General features: G+C 54.4%; 1 protein-coding gene across 1 annotated transcript in view; it reads left to right on the forward strand.

Moving 5' to 3' along the window:
- Positions 1 to 5935: 5935 nt before the first annotated feature.
- The window catches only part of TRPV3 (transient receptor potential cation channel subfamily V member 3), a 32530-nt gene continuing 19634 nt past the window's right edge, over positions 5936 to 18831 (forward strand). Inside the window, exons 1-6 of the mRNA XM_008156770.3 lie at positions 5936 to 5998; positions 8608 to 8728; positions 15628 to 15732; positions 15894 to 15980; positions 16723 to 16877; positions 17616 to 17792. Of these exons, the coding sequence (XP_008154992.2) occupies positions 8610 to 8728; positions 15628 to 15732; positions 15894 to 15980; positions 16723 to 16877; positions 17616 to 17792 (643 nt within the window). The 5' untranslated portion in view covers positions 5936 to 5998; positions 8608 to 8609. The remainder of the gene's footprint in view (positions 5999 to 8607; positions 8729 to 15627; positions 15733 to 15893; positions 15981 to 16722; positions 16878 to 17615; positions 17793 to 18831) is intronic.

Here is an 18831-nt window from a genome sequence, read left to right on the forward strand (position 1 = left end):
GGGGCCCCCACAGAGGGCTCTCAACACTGGGCCTTAGGATAGCACACAGTCACTGGGGCGTGTGTGGGGAACACCTGTGCCTTCTCAGCCGCCTGGCCGCTCTGCGCCTGCCCAGGCTCCTTCCTCGGCTGCACTGGATGAGCTGTGAGAAGCGCTGCTGGGTGCGTGGGAAGAGAGACCCATCCAACCAACCCTCCCCGTCCCCAAGTGGATCTCCTAACAGGAAAGGATCTTGCTTTCAAGGTTTTACTGACTTGGTTAAAAGTCACGCGTGATACACCTCTTGGACATATGCGGGGCCCCGTTTTCTTTGATTTTGTGTTACTGGGAGTAAAGGTCCATGAAGCCCAGAAAAACACCTTTTAGAGCAAAATGCTTCCCTTGGTGTAAAATGCTGACTCTGCATTGTGCTTACTATCTGCCCCCGTCCCGAGTGGTCTGGGGTAATGTCATTTACTCTTCCTCAGAGAAGGTGGGGAAGGCTGGTCCCATTCCCAGCTCTGCCAGAATCAGGTTTCTTTCAGAGTGACTTCACCTTGCTATGAGACATCCCAGTTCCAAACCTATTAGCTCTACTGCTGTTCAAGTGAAAGTGAAGAACCGCATCCCAACGCCATGTGGCAAGAATTTTTTAATGATCTTCCATTTGTAGTGATCTTAACCGTGCCTCCTGCAGTGGTACCTGCTTCCGCCTCCACCCCTCCTGTCATCCATCAAATCAATAAACATATATCAAGTGTGAACTTTATGCTGGTCGTCGGCTCTGTGCAGTTTGTGTGTGTATGTGCGTGCATACGCATGTGAATGTGTGTGTTCTCTGTCTGCATGTGTTTACCTCATAGGGCTGGGAGCCTCCGTGACCCTTTCATTATTACCCGTGGGTGAGGGTAATAATGCATGCAACTACCATGCATGCAACTACCAGGCGCAGCAAACCATGGGCCGTGGGCCAAATCCAGCCTGCCAGCCGTTTTTGTAAACACACTTTCATGGGGACACAGCATGGCCATTCACTTCTGTACTGTCCATGGCGGCTTCCAATGCAGGATGGAGCAGTTGCAACAGAGGCCAACGAGGCTGCAAAACCTGAAATAGTCACCTTCTGGTCCTTTGCATGAAAGTGTGCTGACTGCTGCTTTTACGAAACAGAACTCAGCAAACAGTGATCCAGAGGAGCTGCCCCAGTCGGCGGGGTGGCATTAATGTCTGTGGGGTGTGGGATGAGCTGCCCAGGCATGGAATTGTTGGATGTCAGTTCATGAAAACAGGGCTGGCGTCAGCTGAGGCTGGGGCTTCAGCTCCTGTGACAGAGGTATCTGGAGGAAACAATGGGATTCCTTTACCACGTTCTCCAGCGTCATAGCTGTCTCCACACATGAGGCCTGACAGCGGTGCATGAGGGCTGCTGGCAAGGTGTGAGGTGAGCCGTGGCCAGGCCATGGCAAATGGACACAGAGGAGGGATACTGGTGGCCAGCACGTATTGAGTGTTTATACAAAGAGCATTAGCCTTCAAGCTTCCTAACAGCCTCTGAAAAGCTATCATTCTATAGGTGAGAACGACGAGGCTGGGACAGTTAGTAAAATTACACACCCTGTAAACAGCATTGCCTGGGTCTGAGCCCGGGCCATCTGACTCCAAAGCCCAGAACTTAACTGCGGAGCTGGGCTGCCTGGCAGGGCAGGAGTGAGGGTGGAGGGGTGCCAGCCACGTGAGGGCTTCTCACTTCCTGTTGGGGGCCTGGGATCCCCTGCTTCACCTGTAGGTCTTCCTCAGAAAATGTTGTGTAGATGTGAGCTAGCCACACATTTTTGCAAATTGGATCAACTTTTTAAAAAATATATACTTTTATTGATTTCAGAGAGGAAAGGAGAGGGAGAGAGAAACATCAATGATGAGAAAGAATCATTGTTGGCTGCCTCCTGCAGGTCCCCTAGTGGGGATCGAGCCCAAAACCCAGGCATACGTCCTTGACCGGAATCGAACCTGAGACCCTTCAGTTCACAGGCCAACATTCTATCCACTGAGCCAAACCGGCTAGGGCTGGATCAACTGACTTGTGGGTGCTCTTTTATAAAGTGAAGGCTCACAACCTTTTGCTGTGAAGCTGGGCGGTTTGTGGAGGACACACCTGCAACTAGCCCATTTTTTTTTTTTTTTTTAAATCTGTTGCTGTCTCTTTTATAATTAAAAATTTTTTTCAATTACACTTTACATTCAATATTATTTTATGTTAGTTTCAGGTGTATAGCGTAATGGTGAGACAACCATATACTTACAGTGCTTCCCCCAGTATTTCCAGTACCCACCTGGCACCATACATAGTTATCACAATATCATTGACTCTGTTCCCTAAGCTGTACTTGACATCCTCATGACTATTCTGTAACCACCAATCTGTACTTCTCAATCCCTTCACCTTTTTCACCCAGTCTTCCAACCTCCCTCTTCTCTGGAAACCATCAGTCTGTCCTCTGTATCTGTAGTCTATTTCTGTTTTGTTTGTTCCTGTCGCTGTCTCTTTATCTCTCTGTCCTCTCGTGCCCCCCTCCATCACTTGGAGGCAGGATGAGCCACAACCCAGAATCAGCGATAGGGAGGCTGCCCAGCTCAGCCCAAGGACAGCGGGGGCTGCCAGGACGCTGACCACCGTGGAGTGGGCCCAAGGCTGCCGATGGAGCTCTGCCTGGTCCCTTCCTCACGGCACCAAGTGGGTGTTTCCTAGAGCGGGTCAAGGGGTCAGCCCTCCCTGGCTGCACCCACCCACGGAAACCTCTTCTCTCATTTCTCCCTCTTTGGGGGGATCCTGTGGACCTGCCTGGGGCCTGATGTCTGCAAGACAGGAGGTGCGGGGAGAGGGGGAGGGGCATCTGGTGTGTCATCTGTCTGTGGGGCATTGAAATTCCACAGCAGACAGACGTGGTGCAGACATACACCGCGGACTGAGGCTTCCGCTCTGATCGCAACCTGGACAGGAGGAGGCGGGCAAGGGGTGTGTTGGCAGATGTTTAGGGCCGCCTGAGTCCAGGTCTCCAGTTGGGGGGGGAGCGGGACTGGGTCAGGAATATGCAGAAGTGGCCCTTTTCCTCTCACAGCCTGCCTCCCACCCCGGCCTCTGGCCCCGTGTCCCCTGATGTTTCGCTCCACGGGCACAGCCAGTTTGAAAGGTCCCTCCTGGGACCGTATCGCATTAGGCTCTGCTTGAAAATTCACTGTCAGAGTCCAGAGTGCTAACCATCAGAGAGGGAGCTCAGGCCACTGATGAAGGGTGCGCACAGCATGGCTCACAGCTGCACCAAGGAATGAGGAGCTGGATTGTGGGGGCTTGTTACTCCCCCTCCTCCCCACCCAAGGCTCCCTGGTTCCCAGGTGCTGGGCTGCTGTGAATGAGCATTCAAGGGCACCCACATGGCAATGGAGGCAGAGTGGGCAAAACGCGCTTCTGCGGGGCGTCCAGGCTTGGCAGAAAGAGGCAGGACTCCAGGCTCCACAGTCCTGCTGCTGGGCTGTGTGGGCCCTAACACAGGTCAGGAGTCCCACTGGGCAGGCAGCAGCTGGTGTTTAGATGGGCAGAGGCACTGCCTTCGGTGTGAGGTGCTGGCTCAGCCCAGCTGGTCAGTTCCCTCCCCGGCCACGTTGGTGACAGCATCCCCAGCACAGCCCTTGGTGCCAGGGGCCAGGGCTGACCTGGTGGCCTGGGGTCACTCCGTGGGCTGCAGCCGGACTCGGCAGAGCATCTCCGACACCCCACCGAGTTCAAATGTCGCCCAAGCTCGTCACCACTCCTCGAACGTCTGTGGTCTCCGGCCTCCGAGTCCCTGCTCCTGTGGCTCTCCCTGTGGAGACTGTCCTCCCTCCTTCCACACCCAACCCAAACGCCCCCTCTCTCCTGAACCCACCGCCCGCCTCCCCAGCAGAGGGACTTCATCCCTCCTTGGTGCCCGAGTCCTTTTGTCCTTACCACCTGCCGGGTGGGGTTAGGGCTCCACATTCCTGGAGGGAGACCACCTTCTCCATTTCTGAATCCCACCCTGTTCCCTGGCTTCCCTGCCTTGCCTGTCCCCCTGGGCTGTCGCCGTGTGTGGGATTAAATGGGACTGAGTGTAGACAGCCCAAGGGCTGGAGCTGCTGGCTCCATGTCAGGGGTCCTCAAACTTTTTAAACAGGGGGCCAGTTCACTGTCCCTCAGACAGTGGGAGGGCCGGACTATAGTTTTAAAAAAACTATGAATAAATTCCCATGCACACTGCACATATCTTATTTTGAAGTAAAAAAACAAAACAGCAAAAACACCCTCATGTGGCCCGTGGGCCGTAGTTTGAGGATGCCTGCTCCCTGTGCTTGAGGTGGGTGGGGGGAAGGGACAGGGGGCATGGCTCTGACTCTGGCTGGGACGTGGCCCCTGCTCCCGCACCCAGCAACGCGGGTTCGCCTCACTCCTTGCTGAGCGCAGTGCATGCCTTTTGGGTGGGAGACGGGGCCTTGTTAACCAGTTCCAGCCTGGCCTTTGAGAAATGTGCTGACACCAGGCAAAACATAAACACTGAAATTTGGTGACGGCCTTGCCCCCAGGGTTCTCAGGCAGACAGAAGCCGGCCAGGAGGGGTGAGGGACTCAGTCAGGAGGGGCAATTAACTGAGTAATAGAGGGAGGACGAGGCTTGGTCCAAGACGGGGCTTTCATGTGGAATTCCAGGCGGTGATGAGGTTTTGAATTGTGTGCATGGGAATCCGAGACCCCCTTGGCTTAAACAACAAAAGCAGCCCCAGCATCACGCACACCTGAGGCCTGCTGGCCCCAAGCCAGGTATTCTGTGCCTTCCTGGGCACAGCGCCTGCTGTCCCATGTCAGAAGCTTGACCCCGCCTCCTGCCCCTCCCCGGGGCTGGCGGGTTGTGGGGATGAGGGATCAAGGGGAAGTCCCTGCTGCATCAGTCACCAGTGCTATCCCTGTCACCAGAGACTTCCTGCTCCATCCCAGTTCCATCTTGCCTGTGGGAAAAGGTGTGTAATTCCTGAGAGACATGGGGACAGGCAGGGCCGGCCAGCCAGCCTTGCTCCGCCCCCTTCACAGCTGCGGCCACAGCGCAGGGAGGGCAGGAGTCTTCCCTGATGCTCTGGCCTTGGAGGCCGGTGTCCAGGGCAGTTGCTGGGAGAATGAATCAGCATGACAAAAACAATAATAGCTAATAGCTGTCACCATTTATTGAGTTCTTTCTGTTCTCTTTGGGCCTTGTTTTTTGTGGTCTCCCATTTAATCCCCACAGGAACTCAGTGACTTGGGAAGGTGGCTTATTATGCACATTTCACAAGCGAGGAAACTGAGGCTGGGGAGAATGACTTGTCCGGTCATACAATAAGAAATGGGTGAGGTTGTCTGACACCAAGGTCTGTGGTGCATAACTTCTGGTGGGAGCACTGATTGGGGACTTCTGTCTCTCACGGGACCTGGTTCCAGACTTTGAAGGACTGATACCAAGTCTTGGGGCTGGCTGCCTTGAGGTCACTCAGTCCATCCCTCAGCTGTGGCCTTGCCTGGAGGGGCCAGGACCGAGCACGACTGTGCATTAGGCCCTCCCACCAGCAGAGTCTCCGACTCCTCACAGCATCCTTGGGAAGTAGGCAGTATGGTTCCTATTTCTCGGATGGGGAAACAGAGGCTCATGATGCGAAGAGTCGGGACAAGAACTTTGGCCTTGACACCTGCTGCCTCCTCACCTTCTCCTGGGTCAGGGTGAGGCTGCCATGTGGGCGTGGAGGTGACTCAGGCATGGCACGTGGGCGGGCGGGCACTGCAGCTGTGGCTGGTGGGTGTGGCCTGCCTGGCGCCAAGGGCAGGTGGCCCAGCCAGTTCTGCCTCTGAAGCCTCATTCCAGCCATCTCTGTACCTGTGATGAGAGCCTCCTGCCGCCTCAGCCACTGCCCCACCGGGGGGCCTTGGGCCCCGGACATGCGGTGATCTCAGAGCAAGGGCAGCCACCGCCACCCGACCTCACCAGGTGAGTGGCCACACAGGCAGCCAGTGCCCTTCAAAGCCCGGGGGAGTCCAGGGGGAGCCCAGCGAGAGGACCTAAGGGGTCCTCTGGGCCATGTCTACCCTTTGTTGCTAGGCCTCAGGGGAGTGTTGGAGGGCGTGTGAGCCTCTAGCAGGGGAGACAAAGCTAGACTCGAGCTGAGCTCTTGGCCATGGGGAGTGTGCCAGAGCACAGGGTCTGATGGAGCCAGGATCCTTTCCCTGAGGGCCGGGGATCTGGGGAGGGGGAACCCTCACAGCTCCCAGGGCCAAGATGAGGCGCCTGTCTTTCTAGCAGGCCCAGGGATGTGGCTCTGTGGGCAGGAGTGATGGGACTTCAGGATCGGGGAGGCGGCTCTGAGCTGAGAGGGACAGGGCCCAGGCATTCATTCCACAGGTGCTGGGCCAGAGGCGTGGGGCTCCCTGTGCCTGTGGACAGTGTCGGGGCTGGGGAGGCACAACCTCCTACCTCCCAGGTGGAAGCCTGATCCAGAGAGAGGGATGCTGTGGCATCGAGAGAGTCTGGCTGGTGAGAACGCAGGGCCACCCGGTGACTCAGGGAGCTAATTACAGCTGCCGATGTCCCAGTCCAGAGTTTTCCCGAACCACTTTGCCTAGCTGCCCAGTGCTGCCCACACCCATGGGCGGGCCCAGGGCAGAGAGGATGGAGCAGGCAGCTGCATGCATAGGGATACAGGGTCCTTGGGGACCGTTCAGCCCATTTCTCAGCGTAGAAAACAGAGGCTCAAGGAGGTGTGAGAAACAGGCCTTTCATCCCTCTTCTTTACTCTTGGCCTTCACTTCCGTGCCTCTGGCTGCTTACAATGGTCTCTCAATGGGCTGCTGCACCTGGTTGGCCTTGAGGCGCTTCCTCAGAGCTCCCTGCCCCGAGGTGCCCGTACTCTGGGCCAAAGGCCTCCTGTGAATGACTCCTCCTCTCCCCAGGGTGCTCACCTTTAGAGTGTGTGTAGGGGGCTGTGACATTTGTAAACCGCACTCCAGTCTGATGACAGCCTGCTCCAGGCACCTCCTCCAGGAAGCTTTCTTCTTTGAGGCAGGATCACCAGTGGCCCCAGTTCCACCCCACCCAACGGGGCTCTTATAGAAATCTATCCCTCACCCCCATCTCCCTGACTCCGAGGGAGTTCTCTCAGTGCTGCTCGAGCTGAGAATGGGCCCTGTTAACTACAGAGTCACCTACTGTCCACACAACCTTTTCCCATGGCCAGCCCACCCTTCCCATCCTGATGGCCCCCACAGCAGCCTCCCCGGGCCCCCCGCCTCTGGTCTCCCCGTCCCATACGCAGCCTGCTCTCTCTAAGGTGGTGGGTGTCTCCTATGTAACCTGGGGCCTTCCCATGTCCCCTGCTGCCCTGGGGATCTGCCACAGCACCTGACGGGCGTCCAGGTCCTCACAACTTGGCCATCCTGCTCCCAAGCCTCTTGCTGTCGGGGCTCCCCATGAACAACCACACCAGCTCCTTACCACTCGCTCAACTTTTTGACCCCTGGTCTTGGCTCGTGTCTGTCTGCTTGGATTGCCCAGTCTCCTTAGAAGATGTATCGGTCCCTCTTTCCAGCATCGCCCTCCCACCAGCATGCAATCCAGCCACACTGAGTGTCAAAAAGCAGGTCTGGATGGAGAGGCTGCCTCCTCAGTTCCTTCCTCCCGGCGAACAGACAGACACGAGGCTGGTTGCACTGTGCTTTGTGTGGGTAAGAGAGAGATGGTCAGTGTGTTAGCTACAGAGACCACCAGGGTGCTGAGGAATCCAGAAACCAGAGGGGCTGAAGCTGTGTCATTAGGAGCATAGTGTCTAGAGCAAAGGAGGTGACAAGTCCTGTTCTATCACAGAGAGCTCTGAACACAAAATCCGAGACGAGCATTGAGAAAGCAGAACTTGGCCTGGCTGGTGTTTCTCCGTGGTTACAGCATTGGCCTGTGGACCAAAGGGTCCCAGGCTCGATTTCCTGTCAAGGGCATGTACCTGTGTTGCAGATTTGATCCCCAGCCTTGGTCAGGGCATGAGCTGGAGGTAACCAGTTGATGTGTCTCTCACATCAATGTTCTCTCTCTCTCTCTCTCTCTCTCTCTCTCTCTCTCTCTCTCCTCCCTCTCTCTTTCTCTCTCTATCTCTCTGTCTCTCTCTCTCTTCCCCTCTGTCTAAAAAAATCAGTGATAAATGTCCCTAGATGAGGATTATCTTTATCTCCCCCCTCCCTCCCTTCCTTCCACTCTGTCTAAAAAAATCAATGGGAAAACATCTTCAGGTGAGGATTAACAAACAAACACACACAAACAAGAGAAAGCAGAGCTTATTCTCAGCAATCCACCCGGAGATTGGCAGGGTTGGACATGAGCAGGGGTGCTAGAGCAGGGAGCAGGGAGCAGGGAGCAGGGAGCAGGGAGCAGGGAGCAGGGGAAGCTTCGGGGACAGTCTCCCTGTCCCTGAGAGGGGGTGGTGGCCTGGGAAGGGAGAGAGTGAGCTCCCCATCCTAGGGGTATAAGCAGGGGCCCCAGGGGGTCTGAAGCCCCCTGAAGCTCCTCCATGCCCCTGAGTCAACCCGAGCATCTGTGCTGTGATTGTGTTCTAGCCATGAATGCCCACCCCAAGGAGATGGTGCCCCTCATGGGCAGAAAAGCCACCGTCACCAGTGGGAACCAAGTTGTCCTACAGGAGAAGAGGCCAGCGGAGATCACCCCCACTAAGAAGAGGTAGGACGGGCAGGCTTGGGCCTGGGTGCTGTGCGGGAGTCCTGGTGCTCACTCTCAGGGAGCCCTTGCCTGGACTGGACTGGAGAGGTTCAGCCTCATCTGCGGTGGCCTGATGCCCAACTAAGTATAACCGGGTGGGCGGGGAAACCATATTGTAGACTCAGGGGGCTGAGCCGGGGAGGTCAGTGTGACGGGAATCATCAGGGAGGTGTCAGGGGCCACTGAGGCCGGAACCTTGAGGAAGACTCCTGGGGAAGGTAAGGGATTGTTGGAGCCATCTGGAGACAAGGAGCAAAAGGTGGGTGGAAATTACAGGGGGTCGGGACCCCATACTGGGTACTATTTTCATGCACATCCATTGTGTGCTCAGCCAGGTCAGTCACCCTAACTCCACCTGTGTAATGGGGACACCAGCAATGGCACCAACTCATAGGATGATGGTTAATTGGGATCATGCCATCCAAGTACTCAGCATGGTGCCTGACCCGCAGTCAGTGTCCAGCACATGTTGACATTGATAGTATTTTTGTAACCTTGAGATTCATGGTCATCGTCATCATTGTCATCATCACTCCACAGGGCCCTTGGGAACTGGGCGGGGCTAGGATGTTTTGACCGCTTCCCAGTTGGGAACATGGAGCAGGGAAAGTACTTCTCTAGGGTCACACCTGGCCCCTGAGCTGCCTCCACTGTTGTCCCCCCACCCCCTCGGCCTATTTGGTGCCCCTCAAGCCTGAATGTCCCTCCTCCACCCCAGCTGTGCTTCCCCTGGCCCTGGGATGGGCTCACTGGTCTAGGCTGGCCCATTTGCCTTGCCTCCTCTGCCCCTGTCCCAGGCCCACTTTTGGCCAGAGGTGAGCTTGGTGCTTTCCCTTATATTGGTTTGAGTAATAATTACTGAGGTCTTCTATGTATCAGGTCTGGGGCAGGGACCAGTGAGGAGACCCAGGTGGTTGAAGTGTTGGATGGGTGGGAGAGTTTGAGGAGATGAGTTCCACTGGGGCTGGGTCTTGGTGGTCAGTTAAGGAAAGTGGACAAAACTGAGTGGGAAGCCATAAAGGGTTTTGTGTGAAAGGAAGAGCATGGTGAAATTTGCATTTTGGAAAGGATACTCTGGGTGATCTGCATGGATGACGGATTGGAGGAGAGACTGTTGGGAAGTCCAGGTGGTGAGGTCTGAGCCTGGGTGGTTAGGGGTAGAGAAAAGGGGACCAATCAGAGAGGCATTATGATCATGGGGTCCACGGGAATCAACTATGGAAGGGGAGGGAGAATGAGGAACAAAAGACATCCCCTTCCTCTGATGGGGGGACCTGGAGGGATGATGGGACCATCTCTGACATGAGCATGTCAGAGGAGAAGGAGCAAGGTCAGCAGGAATAAGCCAAGTTTAGGTGTGAAATGTTGGCTGAGAGGTGCCCATGGGACCTCCAGATGGAAGCTCCATCCCAGAGCACAGGAGAGAAAATTCGGAGATCAGACATGGAAATTAGACAGGTCTCAGTAGGACCGTGGGGCGGCCTGGATCTCGGGGGGGCTTGTCTGAGTAAGAGCAGAGAGATCCTTGAGCCAAGCCCCAAACCATCACCCTCCTGCCTCTCTACCCCTTCCCCTTCCTCTCATGTTCCCAAGGGAGGTTTGAGTCTCAGGGAAGGATTGAGGACAGGTTTTCAGGAAAATCCCAGGTTCTTCCAGCAGTCAAGCTGTGATTTTGAGCCCATGCCTGTTCATGAACTTAACTCTAGGCTCCACTCTGCCTATGGCCTTAATCAGCCAAGGGCCTGGGTGTGGGATGTGACCTTTTTCTCAGGAAGTGGTGGCCCCTTCTCCTTCTGGAAGGCCTTTTGAGAGCCTTTATGTGTGCCTGCTTCTCCCAAGACCCTGAAAATGTGGGCATCTCCCTCAGAACTGAGTATAGAGCTCCTCAGGTCTAGAAGGAAAAAGAAAAGTATCTATATATATAAAAGCCTAAGTGACCATTTGATCATTCGACCGTTTGACCATTTGACCGGTAGCTATGTTGTGCACTGATCACCAGGGGGCAGACGGTCAATGCAAAGGCATGGAAACATGGAACAGACTGATGAATCTCAGAGGGAAGGGGGAGGGGGAGGATGGGAAGAGATTAACCAAAGATTTTTATATTCATACGGATTCATGCACCGGTGGTCCCTCAGCCTGGCCTGTTGGGATCGGGCCAAAACCTGCAGTCCGACATCCCCCGAGGGGTCCCGGATTGCGAGAGGGCTCAGGCCAGGCCGAGGGACCCCACCAGTGCACGAATCCAGTGCACCAGGCCTCTAGTATGTAAATAAAGATGGCAATTGTGACCACTAAGGAAATATGAACTAAGTGATGGAATTGAAGGCATCAAGAAATCTAGATCAGGGAGAGATTTTTTCCTAAACCATCACCCACTCCTGTGAGTAGCTGGCACAGTGACCATCTTACTGGGCAAGGTGATGCCCAGGGACAGAGATGAGGCTAATAAAGGCTGTGGAGGAGTTGGCCTCCTGGCACTCAGAGCACTTGGGCATTTATTGGGACAAAGCAGGGAGACAGGCTCCTCCCTAGCCCTGGGGCTGCTTGAGGGAGTAGCTCTCTGCCTTCAAAGAGACAGAAATGCAGGAGAAATAATGCAGAGCTGTCTGCTCACCTGTGTTAACAACATCCAGGTGCTGCCCTTTGGTCTGGGCCAAAGGTAGAAATAAGCAAACAGCATCTGCCGCCGGTTAGGAGCCAGGACGTCACAAGACCTTGCCATCTGCTCGTGATGGAGGGTGAGAGGTGGCATGTGCGGTGGCAAGTAGGATGGGTATGGGACAGGCCTTCATGGTCCAGCAGCTCCCTGCCCCAGGAGTTAGATCCTTGCCCACTGTTGGGTCCTCTCCACCCTGGCTCTTACCACTCTCCTTCCAAGCCCCCAAAACTTCCTTTCTCAGGAACTCTTACCATTTGCAGCAGCATGGATGGACCTGGAGAGCATTATGCTAAGTGAAATAAGCCAGTCAGTGAAAGAAAAATACCACATGTCTCACTCATTGGATCATAAAGAGCATTATAGACTGATGAACAAAAATAGATACAGAGGCAGAAAAGCATCGAACAGATGGTCAAACTACAGTGGGAAGGCTAGGGAGGGTTGCGGGCGGGAGGTAAGAGATTAACCGAAGGACTTGTATGCATGCATATAAGCATAACCAAGACACTGGGGGCGCAGCGGTGAGGGCATGTGCCGGGGGGTAGGGGAGGCCAGGGGAAGGTCAATGGGGAAAAAAAGGAGACACATGTACTACTATTTGAAATACTTTAAATAATAAAATACAATTTAAAAATTAAAAACAAAAAGACTTCCTTTCTCAGACACGGCCCCTACCTCCCTTCCAGGCGCTTCTCTCATGCTGCTCTTTCTGCTTCCAGGGCTTTTCCCAAACCACAGGTCCATTTCAAGATCCTGCCCAAATCTCACCCAACAGATCACAGAACCTTCCCCATCCCTGTCCTCAACTGGGAGGACCTTCTCCTCCCCTGAGCTCCCATAGTCTCTCTGAACAGGTAGCACAGTTAGTTATTAGGACAATGTCTTAGCTCTGGTTGAGATCTCTGAGGTCGGGGCCTCTCGAGAGGTCATCTCTTCCCTCCCTGCCCCCAGGTTTCCTATACAGAGCATACTCATAGTTATGGAGTAAGTGGGTGAGTCAGTGAAGGAGCAGGCAGGACAACGAGAGGAGTGGGAGTGGGTGGGTTGATGAGTAAGCAGCCTGGTGGCTCAGCACAGTCCCTCAGCATCAGTGAGAACACTTCACGGTGAGATGAGGACACACTTCTTCCCTGCCCTTGGGCCCTCAGTCTCCAGGCCTGGAGTGGATAGATACTTCCATGATTTGATTTTCTGGACCATTCTTAAGACCCTGTGGGCTCTTGGAGGAGGCCCTGAGAAGGAGGAGGAGTGGAAGAGAGGCAAAGGACCTCTCCTCAACTTCTTGTGCAAAACTGGGAATGAGAGGTGAGGACTTTGGGCAACTGAGAGCCCAGTGGGAGCCACTTGAGGGATGCAACCTCCAAACAGCATTTGCAGTGTAAGGTTGCGTTGGTCTGTTTGCTTATTAGTCTAATTCACCAGTCTCTCTATCTACTCACATATTTATGCACCCAACTAAATCCTCAGCCTTCCTTCCTTCCTTCCTTCCTTCCTTCCTTCCTTCCTTCCTTCCTTCCTTCCTTCCTTCCTTCCCTTTTATCCATTCTTGAATTCATCATCTATCCATCTATTTATCCATCCACTCGTCTGTCCATCTATCCCACCAGCCATTCTTCTTTTCATTCATTTATCTTTCACTCATCTCCTATCCATCTCCCTGTTTATCCATTTAGTTTCCTCTGAGTGTCAGGACCAGTGTTGGGTTCTGGTGAATCAAGGATAAAACAATTGTAGTTTCTGCATTGAGAAACTTGTAGCTGAAGGACAGTGCATTGTCTAGAGCAGTGGTTCTCAACCTTTCTAATGCCGTGACCCTTTAATACAGTTCCTCATGTTGTGGTGACCCCCAACCATAAAATTATTTTAGTTGCTACTTCCTAACTGTAATTTTGCTACTGTTAATGAATCGTAACGTAAATATCTGTGTTTTCCGATGGCCTTAGGCGACCCTGCTAGTGGGCATTAAAGGGTCGCGGCATTAGAAAGGTTGAGAACCACTGGTCTAGAGCAAGAAAAGCAATGGCTGCCTGGCTGGTGTTGCCCAGTGGTTAAGCGTTGACCCATGAACCAAGAGGTCACCAGTTTGATTCCTAGTCAGGGCACATGTCTGGGTTTCGGGCCTGATCCCTGGTGGGAGGCTTGCAGGAGGCAGCCAATGGATGATTCTCTCCCATCAATGTGTCTATCTCTTTATCCCTCTCCCCTCCTTTCTAAAAGTCAATTAAAAAAGCAAAGCAAAGCAATGGCCTCATTGTGCTGTGCCCTGGTCTGATCATTGGGGCCAGTTTCGGCCAACCCACTAGAACAGTAACTCTGTGAGGAGAGAGGTTTTGCACAAGTGTTCACCACTATAGCCCCAGTCCCTAGAACAGTGCCTGGCACATTGTAGGTACTCAACAAATATTTGTTGAGTAAATGTACTACTGAGGAGCCCAGACAGGTAGGGATAGCTTTGGGGTGGCTATTGTGGAGGCATTGCAGGGGGCAGGGGAATGGTGGCTGGATTCGATGACCTCTGATGCCCATTTCATCTGAACAGTCCATAAGTGATTATCCCAGGGCTCCCCTGCTCCAGAATCCAGGTGAGGACACTTGGCTCTGCGATGGCAAGAGACCACCTGGGGTCACATAGGAGGCAGAGGCAGAGGCGGAGGCAGAGCCAGAATAGAACCCAGGCCTCAGGATCCCAGCCAGGGGTTTACTCCTTCCTTTGTCTTCTTTTTCGGAAGAAGGATCTGATTTTAGGTCAGGTCAGAAAGTTCCTTTTGGTGAGCAGGAGATAGGAAGGTGAGGGCCAGTGTATTAACCCAAACTGTCCCAACCCCACTTATGCCCATTTCTGGATTAGTTGAGCCTTCGAGGCTTGTCTGTGGCTGGAAGAGAGGAGAGGAGAGGGATTCCCCAGGCTAGGCCTGGGTCTCCCTCCTCCCTGCCCCACCCCAGGGGTAGCTATGTTGGGTGGCCTCCCTCTGCAGCTAATTCCTGAAGCTGGTTTGGCGGGAAGCAGACCCGGAGGGCTGAGAGGAGAGCAGAGCAGCATGGAGAGCGGCATGAGCCGGAGTCTGGACGTGAGGAGTCAGGATCTCTGACTAACTTGGCTTTTATGCTCAGGGGTGACTGTGGATGAGTGGCTTCTCCATATCGGGCCTTGGTTCCCCCTTCTGTAGAATGGGGCCACCATCCCTCCTCTGCTCTCCTCCCTTGAACTTGAAATGACTGGGACTGTACTTTGGGAGCTCTTCTGTGGTCTTGGGTATTGATCCTCTAGGCCTGGGAGGGAGGCAGGCAGCAAAGATGCTTAGGAGAGAGGCCACCTGGTCAGGAGGCCCAGTCCAGGCCCGGTCACGGAGCCAGGTCACAGCCAGCACTTACACTGCAGTGGCCATGGGTGGGGGTGTTGCTGCCACCGAGGTCATCCTCAGCTTGATCCTCACCATCCTGGTTGTCACGAGAAGGCGTGTCTCTGAGTGTGTGATTGTGGGTTCTGAGAGCATGCGTGTCTGCATTTGTGGGTGTGTCTGAAGGCGGGACCCTCCCTCACCCCTCACCCCCCCCCCCCCCGACTGCTCCTCACCTCCACTTCCAAAGTGCTTTCCTGAGTTTTCCTTCCTGACAAGGATTCCCAGCATGAGAGATGACAGAAGGGGGTGGCGTGTGGGGGTGGGGACTGTACCTGAGCAGCCAGTGTAACTCCAAGAAAGGCCCCTGAAGATCTCAGGGTCTTGGGACTTCTCCGGAAGGTTCAGCTTCAGACCTGAGGTGGGAGGGGCAATGGGGGGTGGGGGGTGGGGATGGAGGAATTAGCTCCCGTTGGCATGTTCCCCATCCCTGCTGAGTCCTTTGCACCTGGAGGCAGCTGCAGACAGGAAAACCCCCCTTAGGTGGTAGGCCACCCCAGCAGAGACCACTGGATCCATCCAGCCAGTGTTTCTAGTGAGAAGTCACCCAGAGCAGCTCTGAATCCAGGCTCTGCCACCTACCTGCTGTGTGACCTCAGAGCCTCCACATGCCCACCTATGAAGCGCGGGTGAGAAGGACAGTGCCCACCTCTCGGGGCTGCTGTGAGGGTTAAGCCAGACCACGCGGAGTCCAGCATGGAGCTGGTGGAGCGGGTGGCACAATGGCAGCAGGGCTGCAGGACACGCGGGGGGAAAGGCCCTGTCCCCGCTCTAATGGCCTTGCTTTGCTGTCCCCCTAGCGCACACTTCTTCCTGGAGATAGAAGGGTTTGAGCCCAACCCCACTGTCGCCAAGACCTCTCCCCCCATCTTCTCCAAGCCGATGGATTCCAACATCCGGCAGTGGTGAGTACCACCCGCTGCCCAGCCCCCTGCCCCGGCCGGCCCTCCGCTCCAGAGGATGGCAGTGACTGGCCCTGGGCCACATGGCCGGGCCTGGTTGTGGCACGCTAACATGGTTCATTCTTAAAGTCATCCCCTTTTCTTCTCTCCCCTCTCCCCTCCAGCCTCTCTGGCAACTGTGATGACATGGACTCCCCACAATCTCCTCAGGATGATGTGACAGAGACCCCATCCAATCCCAACAGTCCCAGGTGAGCCTGCCCTTCCCCTCCTCCCAGTGCCCACCAGGCAGTGGCCGGGAGGACAGGCACTGGAACCCTGAAGAAAAGAGAAAGAAGCCGCCATTCTTGGGGGCTGGGACAAACGTCTGGGCCCATGGCTGTGAAGTGTAGGAAATTTATTGGGGGAGGGGAGTGTTACACTTGATAAGCTGTTGAAGTAATACCCATCCATTACAGTGGGCAGCGCAATGGGAACCTAATGCAATACCATGTATGTAAATTTAAGATGCATGGTCTGCCTATTGCCTGGAGGATGGTGGTGAAACACCAAACAAGTGTACATTTTGCAAGAACACACACAAACAAAGGATACACGTCAACACATTGCCATGGTTACCTATTTGGCGTCTGGGGGCAGGGAGGGATAGGTAAAAACATTCAAACAACACAAAACGTGAAAATGAAATTTTCCTTCCCCTAATCCCATACTTTCAGGGTAATTACATGTATCCTTCCTATTCATTACTATGTGTATCCACATATGCCTTTTGATAAATGTGGTTGCATTTGGATTCGAAGGGGAGACTGCGTAGGCTGCCTTGGATCCCAGGGGCCTGGGGTGCGAATGGAGGGGCTATTAGGCACTGCGACAGGCACGTGGAGATGTTGGGGGTGCAGTGTCCTGCAGGCACAGCAGCTCTGGTGGGAAACGAGGAGAGGGTAGGGGTGGGGGGTGCACGTGTGGTGAGTTGGAAAATCTTCCTGGCTTCAGTGCAAACCTGGCTAAAGAAGAGCAGAGGCGGAAAAAGAAGAGGCTGAAGAAGTGCCTCTTTGCGGCTGTGTCCGAGGGCTGCGTGGAGGAGCTGGTGGAGTTGCTGGTGGAGCTGCAGGAGCTTTGCAAGAGGCGCCGCAACCTGGACGTGCCCGGTCAGTGCCAGGCCCTGGCAGAGGGTGCGGGGCTGGGGTCCCTGCTTGGCTCCTGCTGTCCACCTTCCCTCCCACCCATGGGGCTGGTGTGTGAGGAGCCTTGAGGATGGGTTAGGGACTTTGAACATGACTCTGAGGGCAATGGGGAGCCATGGAGGGGCTTAGACAGGTGAGGGTCGTGGTCTGGCTACTGCCTGCAGGATGGGGGTGAAGCTGGAGGAGGCTGCTGTCCAGGTGGAGTTAGGACCCCAGCGGAGGGCTGAGGGAGGGGAACAGCATTCAGGCAGCGACACTGGCAGGACTCAAGGACGTGGGCAGTGAGGGCGAGGAAGGAGTTGGGCGGTGCCATTGGTGACTTGGTGGATGCTGGAGCCCAAGCTGTCTAGGGGACTAGGGGAGTAGCAGTTTAGAGCGAGTCATTGAGCTCTATTTGTAGGCTACCAGGAGGGTGCAGGCTGCAGACTTCAGGTGTCTGTCTACTTCTAGACAGTGGGAAGCCCTGGTGAGATTGCCTCCTGCCAGGGAGAGGGTGAAGAAGCCAAAGAGTGAAAGATGAGGCTCTCCTGGGCCTCTGGGAAGGAGGAGCCAGCAAAGGAGCTGGAGAGTGGGGTGTGTAGGCTCAGGGAGGCCAGCAGGGGCCATGCACAAGGTCTTGAGGTCTGAGGCTGCCGCTCCCACACCCTGGGCTCCCCTCCTCTGGGCCCCCCCTGCAGCTCCACCCTGTGATCTTGCCTGCAGACTTCCTCATGCACAAGCTGACGGCCTCAGACACAGGGAAGACCTGCCTGATGAAGGCCTTGCTGAACATCAACCCCAACACCAAGGAGATCGTGCGGATCCTGCTCGCCTTTGCCGATGAGAACGACATTCTGGACAGGTTCATCAACGCCGAGTATACCGAGGAGGCCTACGAAGGTACCTGCCTGGGGGAGGGGTGTATAGACAGTGGGTGACGGCCAGGCCACACAGATCATTGAAAGCCCAAAGCACATAGCGTGGCACTCGGCTCTCCTCTCTTCCTTCCTTCATTCGGCAAATAATTTTGAGCACCGACCACATGCCAGGCATTGTTTTTGGCACCGGGGTGCAGTGGAGAACACGACAGATGAAGGCCCTGGCTCTAAAGAAGGTAATTTTATATGGAAAATGCTTTGAAAATAAAATGAAAGAAGTCAATGTGACCCAAAGTAAGTGGGGATGGGCAACTTTAGGGTGGATGGTCAGAGAGGTGACCTTTGACCTGAGGTCTGTCTGATGAGAAGGATCCAGAACAAGGCAAGGGCACTGGCTTGAGATAGGAAGGAACTAAGTACATTTGAGTGATGGAGAAAGAAAGCTGGAGATGAGGTTAGAGAGCTGGGCGGGGCCAACACATGGCAACTATTAGTATCATCACTGTCATTATTATCAACTGCCCCATTTGGGTCTCAACTTTGTGGCTTCTCTCTCAGGCGGACCAGGGAGGAGCCAGGAGACCCCCTGGGGTAGTGTTTCCCTGCCCAGGAAATATGTTGTGAATAATCAGTAAGGTGGATCCTCATTTGAATTTTTGGAGTCAATAAGCATCCCGTTGGGATCTAATGAGATGCTTGTGGCAAAAATGTTGGGCTCAGGGATTACCGATGCTGCCTTAATGACATGCCAGGGGCACGAAACGTCTCAGCTTTTTGCAGGTGGGGGTCTAGGTTGGGCCCTTACCTTTTCTCATGGGATAAAGCCATTTCATTTTTATTTATTTATTTAAACTCGGCAGAGTTTTGTAAGAGTTTTTGTTATCTATAAAAAAAGTCAAGGATTATGAAACACTAAAAGCTACCAATTGGAAGAGAGGAAAATCGGGCAATGTTGTTGGAACTGAGTGCAGAACTGCACACTGAGTTCCCTGGTAGCCAAAGCAAAGAGAGAAACGGGATGAGCTACATGATGTTTCAGCCTGTCACTAGGGTGTTGATAC

The sequence above is a fragment of the Eptesicus fuscus genome, chromosome 20 (assembly GCF_027574615.1).
Source record: "Eptesicus fuscus isolate TK198812 chromosome 20, DD_ASM_mEF_20220401, whole genome shotgun sequence".
Taxonomy (NCBI): domain Eukaryota; kingdom Metazoa; phylum Chordata; class Mammalia; order Chiroptera; family Vespertilionidae; genus Eptesicus; species Eptesicus fuscus.